Genomic DNA, 21,268 nt, shown 5'->3' with positions numbered 1-21,268 from the left:
CCTTGGAACAACTCCGTAAAGGAAGGGTGAATTTACTCTCCACTGACCCACATTTGGGACAATTAGGGGATAAGGCCACTCCAGCTTTTGCTTATGTGAAAATTAAGCTCTTGTCAGAGTACAGAAGTGACATTCTCGCACGCTGACACAACGGGGTAATAAATGGAGTCTGTCCACGCAGCTGAATAAACTACAGAGTAGCACATTTTAAAACAAATAGGAGAAAAAAAATTTTTTCAGTTAACATATTTAAGCTGTGGAACTCGTTTGCTGAAGGATGTGGTGACAGCATTTGGCATATCTGGATTTAAAAAAAAAAAGGTTTGGACAGATTCTTGGAGGAAAAATTCATAAACCACTATTAAGTTAGACCTTTGTAAAGCCACTGCTTATCCCTGGGGTTAAGTAGCCTAGAATGTTGCTACTTTTTTGTAATCTAGACTGGCCACTGTTGGAAAAGGATACTGGACTAGATGGACCCAGTAGTTATGTACTTACTAGTAAAAAAGCCCTGTTTCTGATGCAAATGAAACGGGGGCTAGCAAGGTTTTCTTCTGTGTGCATGTGGGAGTGTGTGTGTCCCTGCCCTCTGCCCTCTCTCCCTTCCCCTGTGCTCTCTGTCCCCTCCCCCCTCGGAGTCGAGTCCTTCAGTGTTAAGTTTCCTGCTGTGCTGTGTTTGTGTTACAGAGATAGTGAGGGCTTCTGCCCTCTCTCCCCTCCCCCCTCTGTGTCCTTCACTGTTACAGAGAGAGCGATTTGATTTCATGCTTTGCTGTGTTTTCCTTCACTGTTTGTGTTACAGAGCGAGGGCGGGGCAGACACTCATGGGGAAACCGGATATCTCTCCCCCTTCACATTTCCGGCTGGAGGCTTCATTTAGAACGTTGGTGGTGCCTTTTATATATAGAGATATGTTCATCTTCTCAAATGTTCAAAGACTCAGCTTTTCAGATGATGCCCATTGACCAATCTACTTGTTTCCTGTGCATGGCAGAACTGGACAAAAGACTTTTCTTATTGTTTCAGAACCATTGAGGCCTTACTGACAGCTTCCTACCTTTCCCAGCAAGCTGATCTGAGCGGCATTGTGGAAGAGATTGAGGTCAGAACTTGTTGACTTTTCCAATTCACTACTACTTTTTTTTAGCAGATTTGAAAAGCGAATGTCCACGCTTAAACAAGATGGTCTCGGACTAATACAGATAACTGACTTAGGAGGAGCAAGTTTTAGTTAATTTTTGGTTGCAGGAAAATCATTTAGTTTCCTTATGTTTATTCTTTTGCAGCCCAACAATGTTGGGGGGGGGGGGGGGGAAATTGTACATAAGGGGCTGAAAAAATATCTAACCATCTGTCCGATGGCAAAATAGAATAGGACCAAATCTGGCCTGAGGGAAAAGCTGGGGAAAAGACACATGTTTGAAAATGGGCCAGTTTGGACTGAGAGTGCCAGAGAAATAAGTCCCCAAAATAATGATTCAATGCTTGTCTGTTGGAAAGACAGTTACAGCAAGCAGCTGCAACATGGATATGTTGAACCATAGTGGCTAGGGAATTCCTCCTTTCAAACTGCTTCTCCCTTTCCTGTCCTGCTCTGTAGGATTACCCATCATATGAACCCCCCACCCTCTTCCTGCTGCCATTCCCTGTATCCTCGCTGGGCTGAATCTTAGTTATTAAGATAGGAAAGTAAATATGTATCTTGTAAAGTTTACTGTGAAACCTGGTGACTGAATCATCTCGCTTAATGGTTGCTATGTATGATGACACCTAGTGATTGTACAATGTAATTTACTAGTTTACTATGTATACTGCCTCCTAGTGGCAGAGAAGCACAATAATATGTGTTTCTTTGGGATGCTGGTACCCTGTAGTTAGACTGTGAAATCCCTCCTTTTGAAATCTGATGGTGACATCGATTTTATTCTTTCCAAATCAACAGAATGTTTTGGGTACCATTCCATTCAGAATACCTGTTCTGTTTTTTCCCTGCAGATCAGAAATGATACAGATACAGTGAAACCTCGGTTTTCGTCGATAATTTGTCCGAAAACTATCGACGAAAACCGAGGTTTCACTGTATATGTCTGTTATTGCATGGTTCACCTCCTGGAATCCCCCGTAGGTGGTCTGGTAGAACTCGATCTCCTCTTCGGAGTCCAGCAGTTTGGACATGCGGCTCCCGCCCGTCTTGCGGGGCGCTCAACTCTCCGCCGCCAGACTCATGACGACAACGACGTCGTTCAGTCATGGGCTCAGCAGCACCGGTACACGGGACTCGTCCAAGAGTGCAGATGGCTCGTAACAGCCATCGGCCAGCGACTGCTCGGGTCTAGCGGCTCCGTCTCGCTACAACAGGCCGCGCAGCCCAAACCGAGCGCGTGAGCAGGGCGAGGCTTTGCAAAGGAACTCTGAGCTAGAAGAGTGCCGAGCGACAGATGGATAGTCGACGCTCTAGGAAGCTGCTACGCCGACGAAATCGGATGGGGATCAACGAAAACCGAGACGAAAATTTCGCGAAAGAAATCGACAATAACCGAAACCGACGAAATCCGAAGTCAACGAAAAACTGAGGTTTCGCTGTACATATAATGTATGTACCCACACAGAAATTGAAAGCATTACATAAACCATGCTCCATATGCTTTCCCCGCTTGTTTCTTCTGATTGATTTTTCAGCATTTTTTGACTGCAGCATGTGCTGCTGGACTCATCCTCGTGTTTCAGTTTTTTCTCGTATAGGGTTTTGTGTTTGAGATCCCTGCTTGGACATTATTATTATTTGTGGCATTTGTATCCCACATTTTTCCACCTTTTTGCAGGCTCAATGTGGCTTACAGTATGCCGTAGCGGCGATCGCCATTTCCAGAATGAGAAATACAAAGTGATATTGCGTTAAGTACATAGATGGTAGAGTAAATTATAGATTAAATTAGATAATCAGTTCATTTCCGGCGTGAGAAATAAGGTGATAGTGTGTTAACGTTCGTTAGTGATAGAGTGACTGAAGCAGTCAGGTATAGAGAGTTCGGTTTTGTCTAGTTCTGGAAGAGTTTCGTTGTCTGGTATTTAGGATGGGTCGTTGTGGTATGCCTTTTTGATCAGGTTGGTTTTTATTAATTTTCGGAAGATTGTTAGGCCGTGCGTTGTTTTTATGGCATTAAACTTAGACATTAACAGACACAGGACGTGGAAGAGATACAACTGTGTACCAAAGAGGACGAGCCATACGTATCGGCCAGTTTCATTCCCCTGGTTTATTTTTTACATTGTTTGTGATGCTTTGCAATTCTGTTTCAGAAAGACACTTCTGAGAGGTGACTCCAGAGGTCATCAAGTGGAGCTGTTTCTTAGATACTGTTAAAAATATGGCTTTTCAGACTGCCCGAAAGGGAGCGTATCTTTAGTGAAAGTATTTTAACTGCTCGCAAAGGCTCAGTGTGATTATGTTGATTGTTCTTTGTTGAGCCTGTCTGAGAGATGAATCCTGAGAAATGGAAGGCAGCTGATTGTTTAAACGTGTGCAAATTATTTATTCCTTTGGTAAGAGAGAGAACATTTTCCTGTTATGTGCTTTCAAAAGATTAATTGATGAAGGAGAGCACGTAGATTCACCTCAGGAGTGACTATAGATACTGGACTATAAATTCATTGATGAGAGCCACTTACTTGTTAATTCTGTCATACGTTGGTTGGTACTATTTCTAGTGGTCTTTTTTTTTGTGGAGTTGGAAAACAGGGAATAGTTAAGTGATGCATTTTACAGCATAAGAGACACCCATTGTATCATTTTTCATTCACTGATTATTTACTTAGTAGAGAAAACATGTATAGCATAGCTTATGGAACTCTTTCCAGCACCTCTACATGTATGTATGTTCATGTGTTTGTGTTGCCTCTCTGTCTGTACACTTATGTTTGTGTCTGTGTATCAATATTTCTGACCTGGAGAGGAAGGGTGGTTCGAATGGAGAGGTACCTGAACATTCCATTTGTTTGGAAAGAATATGATTTCAAAGGATGAATTTTAGTTTCATGAGGTATTAATTTGGTTCACCACCACTGGGTAGCAGTACACACAGAGGCATATTTTCTATGGAACTTTGGAAGGCTAAATGCTTTGAAAATAGGCCTCATAGTAACCAGTAGCAACCTACATGGTTCACTCACCAGGTGCCACAGTACATAGCAACCAGGGTTTGCAGTAGAATTTACAACAAAGGAAATGAAGTACACATCTGAATCATTAAGAGTTAACCCAGCAGGTGGGAAGGCTGGTGGGGAATGCATGCATATCATTACCCATGGAATTATTTCCAATCCCTGTGTGTGTTTGCTGTTTGTCTCTCGGTGATCAGGAGAGGAGGGAAGGCAGTTTGAAAGATGTGATTCCCTAATTGCTATGCCAGCTACTTGGACTCTCTCTCTCCCATAGGAGTGCAATTGGTCCTTTTGGGGGGGGACTTTATTTCTCTAGAACCTCAGGTCTGATCTGGCCCATTTTGAAAAGCTGTGTGTCTCTTCACCAGAGTTCCCTCCATGCTAAATTTGGTCCCAATCCATGCATTGTTTGAGACTTATTTTGCACCCCAGGTGGAGAGAATTTTTTTCAACCCCCTTTTATGTATAATTTCTTTCTATTTGGTTGTAAAGAAAAATCTTCCTGAGCCGTGGTACAGGAGTGGAGGAGTAGCCTAGTGGTTAGTGCAGTGGACTCTGATCCTGGGGAACTGGGTTCGATTCCCACTGCAGCTCCTTGTGACTCTGGGCAAGTCACTTAACCCTCCATTGTCTCAGGTACAAATACCCTGTTTCCCCGAAAGTAAGACATCCCCAGAAAATAAGACCTAGTAGAGGTTTTCCTGAATTGGTAGATATAAGGCCTCCCCTGAAAGTAAGACCTAGCAAATTTTTGTTTGAAAGCAGGGCCGTCGAGAGCCGGACAAGGCCGTCCTCGGGCCGCCCCCCCCCCCCACCCGAGATCGCCGGGCCCCCCCTCCACCCACCCTCCGTCGCTCCCGGAACTAACCTTAAACGCCTCCTTTCACCTTCGCAGCAGCAGGGCAGACCTCTCCTTCCTTCCGTGCCCCACCCTCGCGTACGTTACGTCAGGCGAGGGCTGGACACGGAAGGAAGGAGTGGCCTGCCCTGCTGCTGCTTGCTGCGAAGGTGAAAGGAGGCATTTAAGGTTAGTTCCGGGAGTGACGGAGGGCGGGCGGGTGGGCCAACCCCGATGCAACCCCGATGTTTCCCCGAAAAATAAGACAGCCCCTGAAAATAAGACCTAGCGCATTTTGGGGGGCAAACAATATAAGACAGTGTCTTATTTTCGGGGAAACACGGTAAGTACCTGTATATAATATGTAAACCGCTTTGAATGTAGTTGGAAAAACCACAGAAAGGCGATATATAAGTCCCATTCCCTTTCTCTTCCCCAGCAGCATGGTTCATGAGAGAGAAATAAACTGTTCAGCCAGTCAGGTGATACTGTTGGCTAGTGAAACAATTTTCAAATACAACCACCCTCTCTCCGGAGTGAAACTCGTTCATGATTACCCTAACGCCACCCTCCCGGAGCAATCTGTAAGAAGGGGATGGGATGCCTTCCCTATGAGGGAAGGCTAAAGAGGCTAGGGTAGACATGAATCACTTGTTTACTCTTTCCAGTTGTAATAATCGATATGTGTAAATGTGAACCCTGTGTTTGCCCGTGGTGGAATTTGCATGCATAACTTTCTCACTAGTTGATATTTTATAAGAGGTCATTTACGTGTGTAAGTGATTAAAATATCAGTATTGCACACATTTATGGTGCTTAAAACTTGGCCGCTCCTTACAAAACTACCCTCAATCAGGGCAAATTTCCAAAAGCCATTTATATAGTAAAGGGTTATTTGAAAATCACCCTTCCTCCTGTGGTTAAAAAAAACAAACTGATGGTTCTTTAAAGGTGTGTGCCTGGCCCTGTTTTGGTTTGACAGCAGCTGTCACCACGTCCAGAAGATGCTGCCTTAAGTCAGAGACAGGATGCTGAGCTTAACGGACCTTTGGCATTTCTTGCATCCTTATGTTTTACTTTCGCTATTGCTTCTAGGATCTCATTGCTCGTTTGGATGACCTGGGAGGTGTCTATCTGCAGTTTGAGGAAGGGCTTGAGGCCACAGCTCTCTTTGTTGCTGCCACCTACAGACTGTCAGACCATGTGGGAATGGAGCCAGCGCTGAAGGAGGTATACAGCAGGATAACCCTCTCGTCCCTTTCACACTCTGGGATAGCTTACCTTATTCTTTAAGTCTTCTTTGTGTTGTACCTTGACCCTGTTACTTTGACTATTCAACATTTCCACATTTAGAATGACTACTTTAATCTTAAGTATATTTTAAGCTCAAACAATCTAATTAGAAGTCCCATTGTACAGATAAATCTTTGTTGTTAGTCCCGGGGAGGGGGGGTGAAAGATGCCCATCCTGAATTGACTAGTAAAGCAGCTTTTTGTTATGTAACCCCCCCCCCCCCCCCCCCCCAGCTCTTTGGACTGCCTTTCCGCATGCTTGAGAAATTGTGTCCCTACAACAATTTACATAGTAACATAGTAGATGACGGCAGAAAAAGACCTGCACGGTCCATCTAGTCTGCCCACGATAAACTCATATGTGTATACCTTACCTTGATTTGTACCTGTCTTTTTCAGGGCACATACTGTATAAGTCTGTCCAGCAGTATTTCCCGCCTCCCATCACCGGCTCTGGCACAGACCCCGTATAAGTCTGCCCTCCCCTATCTAGCCTCTCAACCACCAACCCCTCTTCCCCTCGCCACCCAATTTCAGCTAAGCTTCTGAGGATCCATTCCTTCTGCACAGGATTCCTTTATGCCTATCCCACGCATGTTTGAATTCCGTTACCGTTTTCATGTCCACCACCTCCCGCGGGAGGGCATTCCAAGCGTTCACCACCCTCTCCATGAAGAAATACTTCCTAACATTTTTAAAGCATATTTTTTCATCAAGTGCTTAATCTTTCTGTATAAGGGGATTGGTTAGGTTAGTTGAGAAGCCTGGGTTAATTACTAAGGCTGAATGAGTTTTAATTGGGTCCAATTTTATTTTTGTTACATTTGTACCCCGCGCTTTCCCACTCATGGCAGGCTCAATGCGGCTTACATGGGGCAATGGAGGGTTAAGTGACTTGCCCAGAGTCACAAGGAGCTGCCTGTGCCTGAAGTGGGAATCGAACTCAGTTCCCCAGGACCAAAGTCCACCACCCTAACCACTAGGCCACTCCTCCACTGTTGCTACTATTTGAGATTCTACATGGAATGTTGCTATTCCACTAGCAACATTTTATGTAGAAGTCGGCCCTTGCAGATCACCAATGTGGCCGCGCAGGCTTCTGCTTCTGTGAGTCTGACGTCCTGCACGTACGTGCAGGACGTCAGACTCACAGAAACAGAAGCCTGCGCAGCTTTCTACATGGAATGTTGCTAGTGGAATAGCAACATTCCATGTAGAATCTCCAATAGTAGCAACATTCCATGTAGAATCTCCAATAGTATCTATTTTACTTTTGTTACATTTGTACCTCACGCTTTCCCACTCATGACAGGCTCAATGCGGCTTACATGGGGCAATGGAGGGTTAAGTGACTTGCCCAGAGTCACAAGGAGCTGCCTGTGCCTGAAGTGGGAATCAAACTCAGTTCCTCAGGACCAAAGTCCACCACCCTAACCACTAGGCCACTCCTCCACTGTTGCTACTATTTGAGATTCTACATGGAATGTTGGTATTCCACTAGCAACATTCCATGTAGAAGTCGGCCCTTGCAGTTCACCAATGTGGCCGCGCAGGCTTCTGCTTCTGTGAGTCTGACGTCCTGCACATACGTGCAGGACATCAGACTCACAGAAACAGAAGCCTGTGCAGCCTTCTACATGGAATGTTGCTAGTGGAATAGCAACATTCCATGTAGAATCTCCAATAGTAGCAACATTCCATGTAGAATCTCCAATAGTATCTATTTTACTTTTGTTACATTTGTACCTCACGCTTTCCCACTCATGACAGGCTCAATGTGGCTTACATGGGGCAATGGAGGGTTAAGTGACTTGCCCAGAGTCACAAGGAGCTGCCTGTGCCTGAAGTGGGAATTGAACTCAGTTCCTCAGGACCAAAGTCCACCACCCTAACCACTAGGCCACTCCTCCACTGTTGCTACTATTTGAGATTCTACATGGAATGTTGCTATTCCACTAGCAACATTCCATGTAGAAGTCAGCCCTTGCAGATCACCAATGTGGCCGCGCAGGACGTCAGACTCACAGAAACAGAAGCCTGCGCAGCCTTCTACATGGAATGTTGCTAGTGGAATAGCAACATTCCTTGTAGAATCTCCAATAGTATCTATTTTATTTTTGTTACATTTGTACCCTGCGCTTTCCCACTCATGGCAGGCTCAATGCGGCTTACACGGGGCAATGGAGGGTTAAGTGACTTGCCCAGAGTCACAAGGAGCTGCCTGTGCCTGAAGTGGGAATCGAACTCAGTTCCTCAGTTCCCCAGGACCAAAGTCCACCACCCTAACCACTAGGCCACTCCTCCATATTTTCATTATTTCCTTTTTTTCTTGATTTGTAATTTTAAGTGTGTTGAAGTATGTCTGGTCCTGGTTGGATCTGCTTTTCTATCATTTTATTATAGTACTTTTTCTTTTCTTATTTCTTTTTAATATTGTAACCTGCTGTGAACTAACTCATTGTGGCCAAGTAGTATAAAAAATGTGGAAAAGTATAGTTCAGTCTTTTTGTTGTTGTTAAGGAAATAGGCTCAAATTCAATGCAGTTTTTTTTAATGTTTTTTTTTTTTTTTGCATTTGATGCCCCAGTGCTTGTGAATAGCCAGTCTTGCCATCTTGAACATGCCAGAGAATCGAGTGGCATAAACAAAATTGGTATAATTAAAGAAAACCGTTTAGCATTTGACTCTGAATCCTAGTGTCACCAAGTGTGAAGTATCTCTGCTAACCTTTAACAATGCCAGACAATGAAGCTTGAAAAAGAGAACATCTTTTGTGAACTAGTGGAGTCATTTCAAGCTGTTTAATGGGGCTGAGGGTAGTTAACACGTCAAATAGTTTTGTAAGAAAATTGAACTTAACCTGTACCCAGAGCAGGAGGGAAAAAAGTGGTTAAATTAAGATGTCACCAGAAAATGCTGTTTTACAAATGGGAGAAACCAATAACAGCATAAGTAACTTTATATATGTGTAATGTTTTTAATTAATAATGATGTGTATGTAAGAAGGGAGCGAAACTAGGAGGGAAAGAGTTTGATAATAATTTATAAAGGCATAAAATACATCTTAGAAGATTACATGTGATGACCTGAAGAAACTAAATAAAGTAATAAATACATGAGAGAGATTTGTGGATACTGAGTCTCCAGTGTTGGGCAGACTGGATGAACCATAGGGCTCTTTATCTGTCATCATCTTCTAGGTTAGCAACTATCTCTATATTCATTGTGATAATCCTGAAAACAACTGGCTAAGTGTGCGTGCCTCCAGGACAGAGGCCCAGATGCACTTAACGTTTTTCATCGTTAAGTGAGCCCTTAAGGCAGAATTTCCTATCCTTTCCATGCACTAAAGCCTATTTTCCGACAACAGTAGCAGCTAACGAAAACTGAATGCAGATGAGCAATTCTTCTACAAATCCCATTGAAATGATATGCACTAACCTTTTCCGATTCGTTTAACGCAGGAAACACCGTGAAATCTAACGAGAGTCTGTACCTCTCGTTAGGGCTCTCTGTCTGCTAGAAGTTTACAAAATCCATTAAAAAAAATAACTGGGGGGGGGGGCAAAAACACGTCAGGGGCGTCCTTTATTGACGCCCCAGGTCGCCGCTGCTCCCCTCTCCCTCAGCAGCAAAAAAGAAACAAACAAAAAAAAAAGGATCGGGAGGGGGCAAGGGAGCTCGTCATGAGCGTCCTGTATGGACGCCTTGCCCCCCCCACGAAAAATCTCCAATTTTAGCAGCCCCAGGCCGGCCCTCCACTCTTCCTGTGTATTCTCCCACACTAGCGCCGCCCCCCCTTTTGTCGTGGCTGCCGCTCCCCCCTCCAACGACGCCCCCCCCCCCCCCCTTTGCCTTACCGGCCCGTGCAGCGTCTGTCACCTCTGTTGCACGGGCAAGAACAACTGATCAGCGATTCAGAAGGCTTCCTCAGACGGCCCTTCTTTCTTCCTGGGCCTGCCGTCCTCTGACGTAGGTAAACTACGTATTTTACCTATGTCAGAGGAGGGCGGGCCCAGGAAGAAAGAAGGGCCGTCTGAGGAGGCCTTCTGAATCGCCGATCAGCTGTTCTTGCCCGTGCAGCAGAGGTGACAGGCGCTGCACGGGCCGGTAAGGCAAAGGGGGGGGTTCCTTGGAGGGGGGAGCGGCAGCCACGACCAAAGGGGGGGCGGGGCACGGGACCGGAGCATGGTGGGAGGCGGAGCTAGTGTGGGAGAAGACACAGGAAGGGAGGAGGGTCGGGCTGGGGCTGCTAAAATTGGAGTTTTTTTCGTGCGGGGGGGGGGGGGGGGCAAGGCGTCCATATAGGATGCTCATGACGAGCGCCTTTGCCCCCTCCCGAAACACACCTGTTTGTGGGGTTTTTTTTTTTGGTTTTGACAGCTGGGCCTTTGTGGCATGCGCAGAGCAGCCAGCATAACACTTGGCTGCTCTGCGCATGCTTTAGGCGCTGATTAACGATGGGTTTAACGATTCAGTGATACATCCTACTTTGCAATACCGATCCGAACATTTCTGGAGTGTTTTTGTAGTGCATTTCTCGTTTTTTAAAAATCGTTAAGCACTTTTACGTTTCTTATTTTTTAACGTTTGGTTGATGCATCTGGGCCACAGTTGGGAACCACTGGTGTAAAGTGTTACAGGGAGGTGACAGACATAATTGTCTGATGTGCTGCCTACTTCAGTCTGCAGAGATCTTTGGCTATGTACAAGCCCACCTGGAAATTGGGGGTGTATGCAAGGGGGGGGGGGGAGAAGAGAGCAATCTGACACAAGAAGGGCAAAAGATGAAAGTAGTTTGAGATAATAACACATGAACATCATAGATAAATTGGAGTGTTTTTGTGTTTTGTTTTTTTACTGACCAGTAATCGATTGGCAGAAATAAATCCAGTCTTTCTAAGACCCTTTTTCCTTATTGTCCAGCTAGATCAGTCTTTCTAAAGTCCTTTTTCGGGCACTTCACTTTGCAACCTCCTTTTAAGATTCATTATCTTCTCTTCTCCCCAGGATCAGATCATCCAGCTGGTGAACGCTATTTTCAGCAAAAAGAACTTTGATAAACTCTCTGAAGCCTACAGTGTGGCGGCTGCAGCAGCCGCTCTGTCGCAGAACCGCTACCACCTCCCGTTAATTGTTGTTCCAGATGGACCAGCGGCCGTCTCTCACAAGCAGCCAGTGCTCAGGGTGAGTTTCTGGAACTGATTTTTGTTCACGTGTTACCACTTGTGGCTTTCAGTATCTTTGGAGTTTGTAGCCATTTGGGTTTTTTTTTCAGTTTTGGATCCTAAAAGAAGGCAGAGGATCCAGCAGGCTGCTTTGAAACACTGACCCGATAGTCTGGAAGAGTTTCCAGTGATAGCTGGTAGTCTGCATTACTGTATTATTATGAATGCATACCGCATTAATCTTTTTACGATAAGGCACTTTCCAATTAAAATTGAGTCAAATTGCCACAGATTTCACTGCATTCCATCTGTCTGTCACTAATGGATCAAGTTCAAATTTATTTCATATGCCGCAGAATCGCTATAAAACATTTTAGCTCTTTACAATAATATTTAAACTACGATTAAAAACACAACAAGTAAAAATAGAAGGTGACATGGAAAGAAACAAAAGGGGAGAAAAATCTACAATATCTCAGGGGATATGGGGGGGGGGAGGGCATGCACTACAGGCAGTTAATAACAAGGAAAGGCCAGAAAGAATCTGGTTTGCTGAAAGGCTTGAGTAAACAAGTAAGCCTTTAGGTTTGTTTTTTTTTTGGGTTTTTTTTAAGTTGACGGGAGTAGCACATAGATAAAAGAATAAAACATACCAGAGACATGTAGGAGCCGGTCGCTGTACACATGCCAATGGTCTACTCTGCCCATCCCAGTGTCTCTCCTTGGGCTCCTGATTTGCTTTCTGCTGGGTGCAGTAACGACACAGGGACAAGAGAAGGGAATATAGTTTAAGTGTTGAGGACTACATGGGGAGCATAAGTGTTTAAACTGGGGGGGGGGGGGGGGGGGGGGGAGGAGAACAGGGCAGTTGAGAGGATGCCAGAGATGGATCATTGGTTTGTAGCGCTCTAGAAATGTTAAATAGTAGTAGTAGTGGTCTGACCCAGTATGGCTGGTGTTTTGTATGAATGAAGAGAATGTGGGTTACACCCCTCACCTGTAATATGCGTGCTTCCAGTCTACCCCTGCTCAGCTGTAACAGATGAACACTGAAGCTTTTGGGTTTTTTTTTTTTTTTTTTCATTTTTTAAGCTAAACTTGTTTTCAAATGTTTGTTACCATGTGTCCTAAATTGTGTGTGTGTGTGGGGGGGGGGGGGGGGGTAATGTATGTATGTTGTGCTATCCCCCTTCTCGCTCAGGGTGACCTGGTTCCCACTAAGCAAATTAAACAGGTCTTACCAACTGCATATTTCTCAGGCAACTCTTTATTCCAGCCCCTGGGCACACTTCTTCTAGCTTAATACTTTATACTTTCATAGGTCTTCACACTGAGCCTCCCCACACAGATACATGGGCTCAGTACTAACTTCAATACTTTGGGGACTTTTAACCCCAGGCTTTGCAGCCTACTTCTCTCAGTACTGGGACACACAGTCCTTCCTTCTTTGAACACACAGTCCAACACTAATGCTTTAGGGACTTCTTACCCCAGAATTTTCAGCCTGCTTCTCTCCTTTGGACACACAGTCCACCACAAGTCCATAGGGTTAGCCAGTATCTTCAAGGTTGCCAGGTGGAAAAATTTTTTCCCACCCAAACCTGCCTAAATCCAGCCCAAAACCCGCCCAAACTCAATCCCCGCCCCTGACACCCCCACCCCCGCGTCATCACCCCCGCCCCTGCCGTCACCGGCCCCGCCTCCCTCGTCACCGGCTCCGCCTCCCTCGTCATCGGCCCCGCCTCCCCCATCACGGCCCCAGCTCCCTCGTAATCGGCCACGCCTCCCCTGTCATCGGCCCCGCCCAGAACGTCACTAACCCCGCCCCCCGCGGCCGAAAAAACCGTGTGAAAACCGCCCAAAAGAAAAAAAAGAAGCCCAAAAAACCGCAACCCGCCACGGGCAAAAATTTCCCACGGCGGGTCGTGGAAAACCGCCCAATTGGGCGGTAAAACCGCCCACCTGGCAACACTGAGTATCTTCCAAGGGAATCTCTCTTCCCTTCACCTCTCAGGTGGGGTATAAAGTGGTTAATTAGCTACACAGGACCCAGCCCATAACCTCCTACACCTGTGGACCTCCCAGGGCTCTCCCCGGTCCTAGCGACCTCCACCTCTTCTCCTAGCGCCCTCTAGTGGCCTACCCCGGATAGGACAGCCTCTTACTTATCACAATGTATGTATATATATCCATTCTATTTGCTGATTAAAAACATGTAGATGGAGCTGCCATGGTCCATGCCATTTGTAGACGTTGGTTATGGAATTTTGGCACTGTGGACCCCATCCTCATTCTGCTGATCTTTAATCTTCCTCATACTCATTTTTATTACAGGCCCTTCCTATTCACAGAGCATAAAGTGATGAGCTGGAAGAGAAGAAATTGGCAAAATGGTACCTGATAGTGGTGATAATGCAAGTGGATTCTGGGTTATTGGAACAGATGGTCAGATAGAGAGTACTGAGTTTATCTTGTTGGGCAGACTGGATGGACTGTTCAGGTCTTTATCTGCCGTCATTTACTATGTTACTATGACTTATGAGAAGAAACTTGAAGCCCCGAGTGTGTATGCCATAGAGCAGAGGTTCCCAACTGGTGTGTCCTGACGTGGGCACCTGGGAGGGGTGCTGCGGGGCCAGCACACAGAACAGCATGTCTCTTCTCTTCCCTTTCACCGTGGATCCAACACCTCTCTTGTCCTCCCCCAGTGCATCAGATCTCACTTTCTGCCATAACAGACTGCCTGGGCCAATCCAGAGTCTTTCTTCTACTGCGTTGGGATGCAACTCAGGAGGGGGCTGTCAAGGGGGGTGAGCTTGGGAAGGGGCTGCCAATGGAGGGGGGCTCAGGAGGGTGGAACTGCCACTGGGGGGGGGGGGGCTTGGAAGAGGGGAGCTGCTGCCGGCAGGCCTGTCTTCTGCTGGGAGGTGGGGCTGAGAGTTTTGGTCTCAGCCGAAAATGCACTTGCATTTTCAGCCAGATTTCAGGCCGGTTTCAGTGCCAAATCTGAAGCTGAAACCGAAATTCGGTCAGCCTCTATTTTTTATGCACCAACTAGTTTGAACATTCTGGACAAACTAGAAATAGTGACATCATTAATTTCATGCATCTTGATTGACATTTTGAGAATGTGGACTAAGAGGAGAAAACAGAGCAGATAGCTGATAGGCTCCAAAGGAACTGGAAAGGAGAGAAATTTAGAAATAATCCCTTTCCAGTTTAATGTTTCTATCTAGTATTAGAAACGAATTTTAAACTATTTTGGAACAGTATTTTGTTCCGGAATATTCTCTAGATGCAGTCCTCTGGGCCTCAGTCTCAGCCAAAACTTATAAACAATTGACACTTAACCCATTTATTTCACACTTGTTGACAATGTGGAGCACCCTAAAATACAAATTACGTGGAACCTGGGCTCTGTCGTCCTTTGTGCAGATTACTCAGGAACCTGGCTAGTTGGCGTGGAGCGGTTTTTGCAACCTGGGCCTTGGTCTTGTTAGATTTCGGGATTTATTGGATGTGGGTGAAATATGGTCTTTTGGGGAATTACAGGAAATCCATGCACTGCCTGCATCAGATTTTGTTGCATACTTACAGGTTAAACATTTTATCCTTAAGCAAGGATGGCTAAAAACTGACCCTGATGAGACTGAGCATCTAGAGAATTTATGGGTCTCTGTTGGTAAAATGGGAAGGACTATATCTCATCTGTATCGTTTCATCAGGGGATATGACTTTGTCAAGTTACCTTATATGCTTGCATGGGAAAAGGATTTGGAGTGTGAGTTAAATATGGCTGAGTGGAAAGCGGTATGCCTGGAGGTGAAAAAAGCATCTATTTATGTCCTGATTAAAGAAAATGTGTTTAAGGTGTTAAGCAGGTGGTATTATACACCTGATCGGGTGAAGATCATGTATCCTGGTTCCACTGATCAATGTTGGAGATGTGGGAGGGCCACAGGTACCTTCTTCCATAAGTACATAAGTATTGCCATACTGGGAAAGACCAAAGGTCCATGAAGCCCAGCATCCTGTTTCCAACAGTGGCCAATCCAGGTCACAAATACCTGGCAAGATCCCAAAAAAGTACAAAACATTATATACTATCCCAGAAATAGTGGATTTTCCCCAAGTCCATTTAATAACGGTCTATGAACTTTTCCTTTAGGAAGCCGTCCAAACCTTTTTAAAACTCCGCTAAGCTAACCGCCTTTACCACATTCTCTGGCAACGAATTCCAGAGTTCAATTGCACGTTGAGTGAAGAAAACTTTTCTCCGATTCGTTTTTAAATTTACTACATTGTAGCTTCATCGCATGCCCCCTAGTCCTAGTATTTTTGGAAAGCGTGAACAGACGCTTCACATCTACCCATTCAACTCCACTCATTATTTTATAGACCTCTATCATATCTCCCCTCAGCCGCCTTTTCTCCATGTTTGGTGGTCATGTGCATCTCTGCAAAATGTTTGGTTGGAAGGTAGCTCGAAGTCTCACTACAATTCTTGATACTGCGTTTCCCTGTGAACCCAAGTGGTGCCTCTTAGGCTGGGGGAACAGGAGAGGATTAAAGTGGCAGCGACGCATAAAGCGTCTTTGTTTAGCTGCAGCAATCATCACTTCTCACTGGAAGCGGAGTACTGGGCCCACCATACATAGTTGGTAAACTAAAGTATTTTTGGTGGCTGATCTGGAGAAACTGACGGATTTCCGAATAGGGCGGTACTACTACTACTTAACATTTCTAGAGCGCTACTAGGGTTACGCAGCGCTGTACAATTTAACAAAGAGAGACAGTCCCTGCTCAAAGATCTTGAAGCGGCAGAATGGACACATTTGGACCGATTATTGGAAAGAGTTTGAGTGTTATAATTAGAAGGGTTCGAGGGGGGGCGGGATAATTTAGTGGGAGGAGTTGGGGATGGGAGGTGGGGTAGTATTAAGGGGGGGGGGGGGGAAACTCTTGTAGGGATGGGAAATATGGGATGGAGGGTTGAGATCCAGTTAGTGAGATTTTGTATTAGGTTTAGAGGGTGGTCTCTGTATCATATTGGTTGTCATTGAGCAATGTACTTTTGGTTGAGGGATGTTATAACTTTCAATTTTTCAATCAAAAAAATTTAAAGTAAAAAAAAAAAAAAGAAATTACTTTTAATCTTTTTTTTTTTCTGTTTTGTTTCCAGTTGCTTGTGACAGATGTCATGTCAGAGCCGCTGACCGAAGCTGTTGTTAAGTTGGAACACGCCAAATCTGTTTCCAACAAAGCCACTGTCCTTCAGCAGATGCTATTCACCTCTTCAGGGTAAGAAATAAATGGCACAACCAGGGAGATTACAGTATTTCCTGTATATTTTACCTTGCAATGGACAATTCTGCACAAAGTGATGGCAAATGTCGGACCATAACAGAACAGTTAGTATTCATGACGGCGATGTCCATAGCTGTGTGTTTGAGGGCTCAGGGTTTCTAGTGCATTTCTGAGTTTTCATCTGTTGCCTATCTGCTTAGTTTTGGCTGTGCTTTAACTTGTGTGAGTGATCTTTCTGCATTGAATCTTTTAATTGCATAATTATATATGTGACTGGGTTTTTTTTTAACTTTGTAAACCACTTTTTTGGGGGGGAAAAGGTGATATATCAAATGATATTAGACATTATTACATTTTTAAGCATTTCAGGTATGGAAGGGATTCTTTTGTTCCACCACTGCCAAATAATTTACTGCACACAACCAAACAGCAGCAACGATCCAAGGATGGGCAAACACAGCAAGAGTTTATCCAAATGTCAACGTTAATGGAAACAAGACCCAACCTGGCCAAGTATTTGCCCTTCCTTGGATCGCTGCTGCCTGTTCTGCTTCTGCAGTAGACAGTCTCCTGTTTGTTTTTTTATTTTTATTTTTGTTACATTTGTACCCCGGGCTTTTTCCCACTCATGGCAGGCTCAATGCGGCTTACATGGGGCAGTGGAGGGTTAAGTGACTTGCCCAGAGTCACAAGGAGCTGCCTGTGCCTGAAGTTGGAATCCAACTCAGTTCCTCAGGACCAAAGTCCACCACCCTAACCACTAGGCCACTCCTCCACTCCACTCAGGATCACAGTTCCATGTAGAAGTCGGCCCTTGCAGATCACCAATGTGGCCGCACAGGCTTCTGCTTCTGTGAGTCTGACGTCCTGCACGTACATGCAGGACGTCTGACTCACAGAAACAGAAGCCTGCGCAGCCTTCTACATGGAATGTTGCTATTTTTTTTTTTTTTTTTTGTTACATTTGTACCCTGCGCTTTCCCACTCATGGCAGGCTCAATGCGGCTTACATATTGTATACAGGTACTTATTTGTACCTGGGGCAATGGAGGGTTAAGTGACTTGCCCAGAGTCACAAGGAGCTGCCTGTGCCTGAAGTGGGAATCGAACTCAGTTCCTCAGTTCCCCAGGACCAAAGTCCACCACCCTAACCACTAGGCCACTTCTCCACTCCTAGTGGAATAGCAACATTCCATGTAGAATCTCTAATAGTAGCAACAGTGGAGGAGTGGCCTAGTGGTTAGGGTGGTGGACTTTGGTCCTGGGGAACTGAGAAACTGAGTTTGATTCCCACTTCAGGCACAGGCAGCTCCTTGTGACTCTGGGCAAGTCACTTAACCCTCCATTGTCTGCCGCATTGAGCCTGCCATGAGTGGGAAAGCGCAGGGTACAAATGTAACAAAAAAAAAAACCAAGTTCAGGCTAATGTGTCCTTCCTTCTACTGTGTGTGGTGTTCTTCAAAATTCTCCAATGTATAGTTCTCTAGGATCGACTGTACAAAGGAAACTGTTTCGATTGCTTTACCTGCTTGCATCCCTGTTTCATGTGGCCAGAACTGTTCTTGGGGTGAATGAGAGATAAATTGGGAAACCGTCCTAGATCATGCACTGCTGCTGTAGCCCTGCCCCTTCGGCCTACGGGCACATCGCAGATGTCAATGTTTCGGACCTTGCCCACACCCCCTTCTTTATCTATGGCTTGCTAGTTTATTAAATATCGGTGTTATCTTTCTCATAGTGAAGCTTTTGATCTCAACTTCATGGATGTCAAACCAGCCAGTGGATATTACGACTTTTCTGTCAGTGTGGAAGGAGACAGTCGATACATCGCAAATGACATTGAGGTGTGTAACCCTTATATTCTGGTCTGTTGTAATAAACATTTGTTTGCTGCTGTTCTGAATGCAGCCTCATGATTCTTTAAAATCCTTTTGCTGGTGGTCTTGGTTCCTACAACTGCTGCTTTTATGTAAGGTAAGTGGTTTAAACTAGGCCTTGCGTGGCCATGGGTGGATCATTGGCGTTTCTAAAAACAAATTATGCGTGCTGTTACAGAATACACCCCACTCCACGCCTAACTTAGTCGTCAGCATTTACACCAAGTTTTACTTGGCTTAAATTCCCCCGACTAGATTCTGTCACGTGGGCAGGTCCTGGCCGTATTCTGTAAACTGCACCTAACTTAGTGGGTAGAATACTAGTAAAAGAAGCCCGTTTCAGAGCAAATGAAACGGGCGCTAGCAAGGTTTTCGTCGCCAACACCCACCTCCCTCCATCCCTGCCAACCCCTTCGTTGTTCTGCCATTGCTCCGCCCTCGAGGGCGGGGCCCGGAGCAAATTCCTGCCTTCCTCCCTGCCAACCCCTTCGTTGTTCTGCCATTGCTCCGCCCTCGAGGGCGGGGCCCGGAGCGATTTTGGTGGCTTCACCACCACGAACCTTCGAACCTTTTTGAAGGAAGTCAGAGCTTGGCTTCACTGACGTCAGTGTCCTCAGAACGTTGAGGGTGAGTTTTATTATAGTAGATGCCTAGGCCTATTTTTTTCGGTGCTGATTTTTAAGGCACTGTATATTGAATCTAGCCCAAAATGCTGTTTTGCATACAAGTGTCTTAACAAATTGATAGGAAGATGTCACCTTTGTATTTTATTGTTTGAGCTTTACTACTTCAAACATCTCTCTAGAGGCGCTGAGGAACGCATTAGCACTGCCAGAGTTGCACGAGGGGTTTCTAATGAGACACTTCATTACAAAGAGGAGGGGGCGTTTGGGGGAAGGTGGTTGTCAAGGGAGCTACGTTTTGAAACCATCATTAGCATTAATTGTCCCTAATGCACTAAAGTGTTTGACAGTAATGGGCCTAACTCTCATGGTGTTACTTATTGCTGTTACAACGGCATTTGTTGCCATTAAAATACCTCATCGAAGCATATGTGACACACATCTGAGAGGGAGCTGTATGAAACCAAATGAAATAATGCAAAGGTCTGATTTTTTTTAATTGTGCTTTTAAAAGCAAGTATGAGTCAATTCATCCTGCCATCCAGATCAGGATCTTTGTTCAGGAGTCGGTGGAGTGGATTGCACTCACCGGTAGGGTTAGCCAGAAACTGTTTCTAATGTAGGATTGATTGTAATTTTAAGCACACACACCCCAGTTTCCTGTGGCATCTTGAGGGTTGATTCCGCAGTAGACTTTCTGAAATTCTGCAGTAGTTATATGGCATATTTCCATAGATTTGCATGTTATTGCAAATATTGTACTTCACACTGTAATGCTGTTTAATAATATACTTATGTGTCCAGGTACCTTATTTTATTTATTTTAGGGGTGGGGGGAGGATCAAAAGATTCTTAGTGATTGGTGCAGGGGTGGGGGAAATTCAGGGGAAGGGATCTCAGGGAGGAGAGGAAAAAAGGATAAAAACTAGAGTAGTGGGGGATTGATGATGAAGGAATTGGCAGCAGAGGAAAGATGGAGAGAGAGAGTGAAGAGGGTAGAATAATTTAGAATTGGGAGAGTGAAAAAGGGTTGACACATGCATCCCTCTGGACAAGAGTCCTTCTTTCACGTGTACATATAACTGTCCTCATTCACCTTCTTTTATAATGCAGCCTATATTCTCTCTGATCCACTCTCACACATTTAAACCTCTCCCTCCCTTCAGAATGTGCTCGCTTCTTTACCAGGTCGTTACTCACTGTTCCCCCCCCCCCCACCCCCCCCCCAAACACACATTGATTCAGGCTCTGCAATAGGTAGAGAAAGAAGGACCTGCCAGGTCTGTGTCCCCCTTCCAAAAAAAAAAAAAAAAAAGAGTCATTGGCTTTCTACCAGGTTTTACGTGGATGTCATTTAAGTTATATTCATCATATAATCGGGCTCTTTACCAAAGCTGCAGACCCCAAACATAGGCAAGAGTAAGTGGAAGTAGCCACAAGAGCAAAAATTGCTTGGCCGAGCTTACAATCTAGTCAGGACACATATAAGAGACTGGGGAGTGGGAATGATAAAAATCGCATTGGTACTGAACAGGTAAATAAGCAATTTCACAGCAACTGGGGAATTATGGCCCTTACCGTAAATCCTGTAGTCTCAGGACACGAGGGGCCTGGTTTATATAAGCTTATTAAAATACTGGCTGCAATCACATCATGCCGAAATACGATAATGCCTAAATATCCATCACACACTTGCTCTTTTGTTGGAGGGAAGAAAGGGTTTTTTTTTGTTTGGGGGGAGGGGTTGGGGTTTTTTTGTTGTTGTTTTTTATTGCATTATTCATGTGTTTGATCACCCATATTGCCTTCTCTTTTCACAGCTAAAAGTGAAAGTTTCCACAGAAGTCGGCATTAGCAACATGGACCTATCTATTGTGGACAAAGATCAGAGTATAGCACCAAAGACCACAAGGTAAAGCAAAAGTCCAGAAAAAATGAAGACCGGCACCGCCAACTCCAGGCTCCGCTCATTCTGCCTCGCCTCACCCTATGCTTGGAATC

At 45.1% G+C, this 21,268-nt stretch overlaps 1 protein-coding gene across 2 annotated transcripts in view; it reads left to right on the top strand.

Annotated features, from left to right (window-relative positions):
* The window catches only part of RPN2 (ribophorin II), a 96,143-nt gene that overhangs the window by 31,692 nt on the left and 43,183 nt on the right, over window positions 1-21,268 (top strand). For both annotated transcript variants that reach the window (XM_030212063.1, XM_030212062.1), the window contains exons 5-10: window positions 1,027-1,102; window positions 6,095-6,229; window positions 11,303-11,479; window positions 16,643-16,761; window positions 18,506-18,611; window positions 21,088-21,179. In XM_030212063.1, coding sequence (XP_030067923.1) covers window positions 1,027-1,102; window positions 6,095-6,229; window positions 11,303-11,479; window positions 16,643-16,761; window positions 18,506-18,611; window positions 21,088-21,179 — 705 coding nt within the window. The remainder of the gene's footprint in view (window positions 1-1,026; window positions 1,103-6,094; window positions 6,230-11,302; window positions 11,480-16,642; window positions 16,762-18,505; window positions 18,612-21,087; window positions 21,180-21,268) is intronic.

Source organism: Microcaecilia unicolor, chromosome 8, assembly GCF_901765095.1.
Source record: "Microcaecilia unicolor chromosome 8, aMicUni1.1, whole genome shotgun sequence".
Lineage (NCBI taxonomy): Eukaryota > Metazoa > Chordata > Amphibia > Gymnophiona > Siphonopidae > Microcaecilia > Microcaecilia unicolor.
The sequence above is the reverse complement of the archived record's forward strand: the minus strand, read 5'-3'. Positions and strand labels throughout refer to the sequence as shown.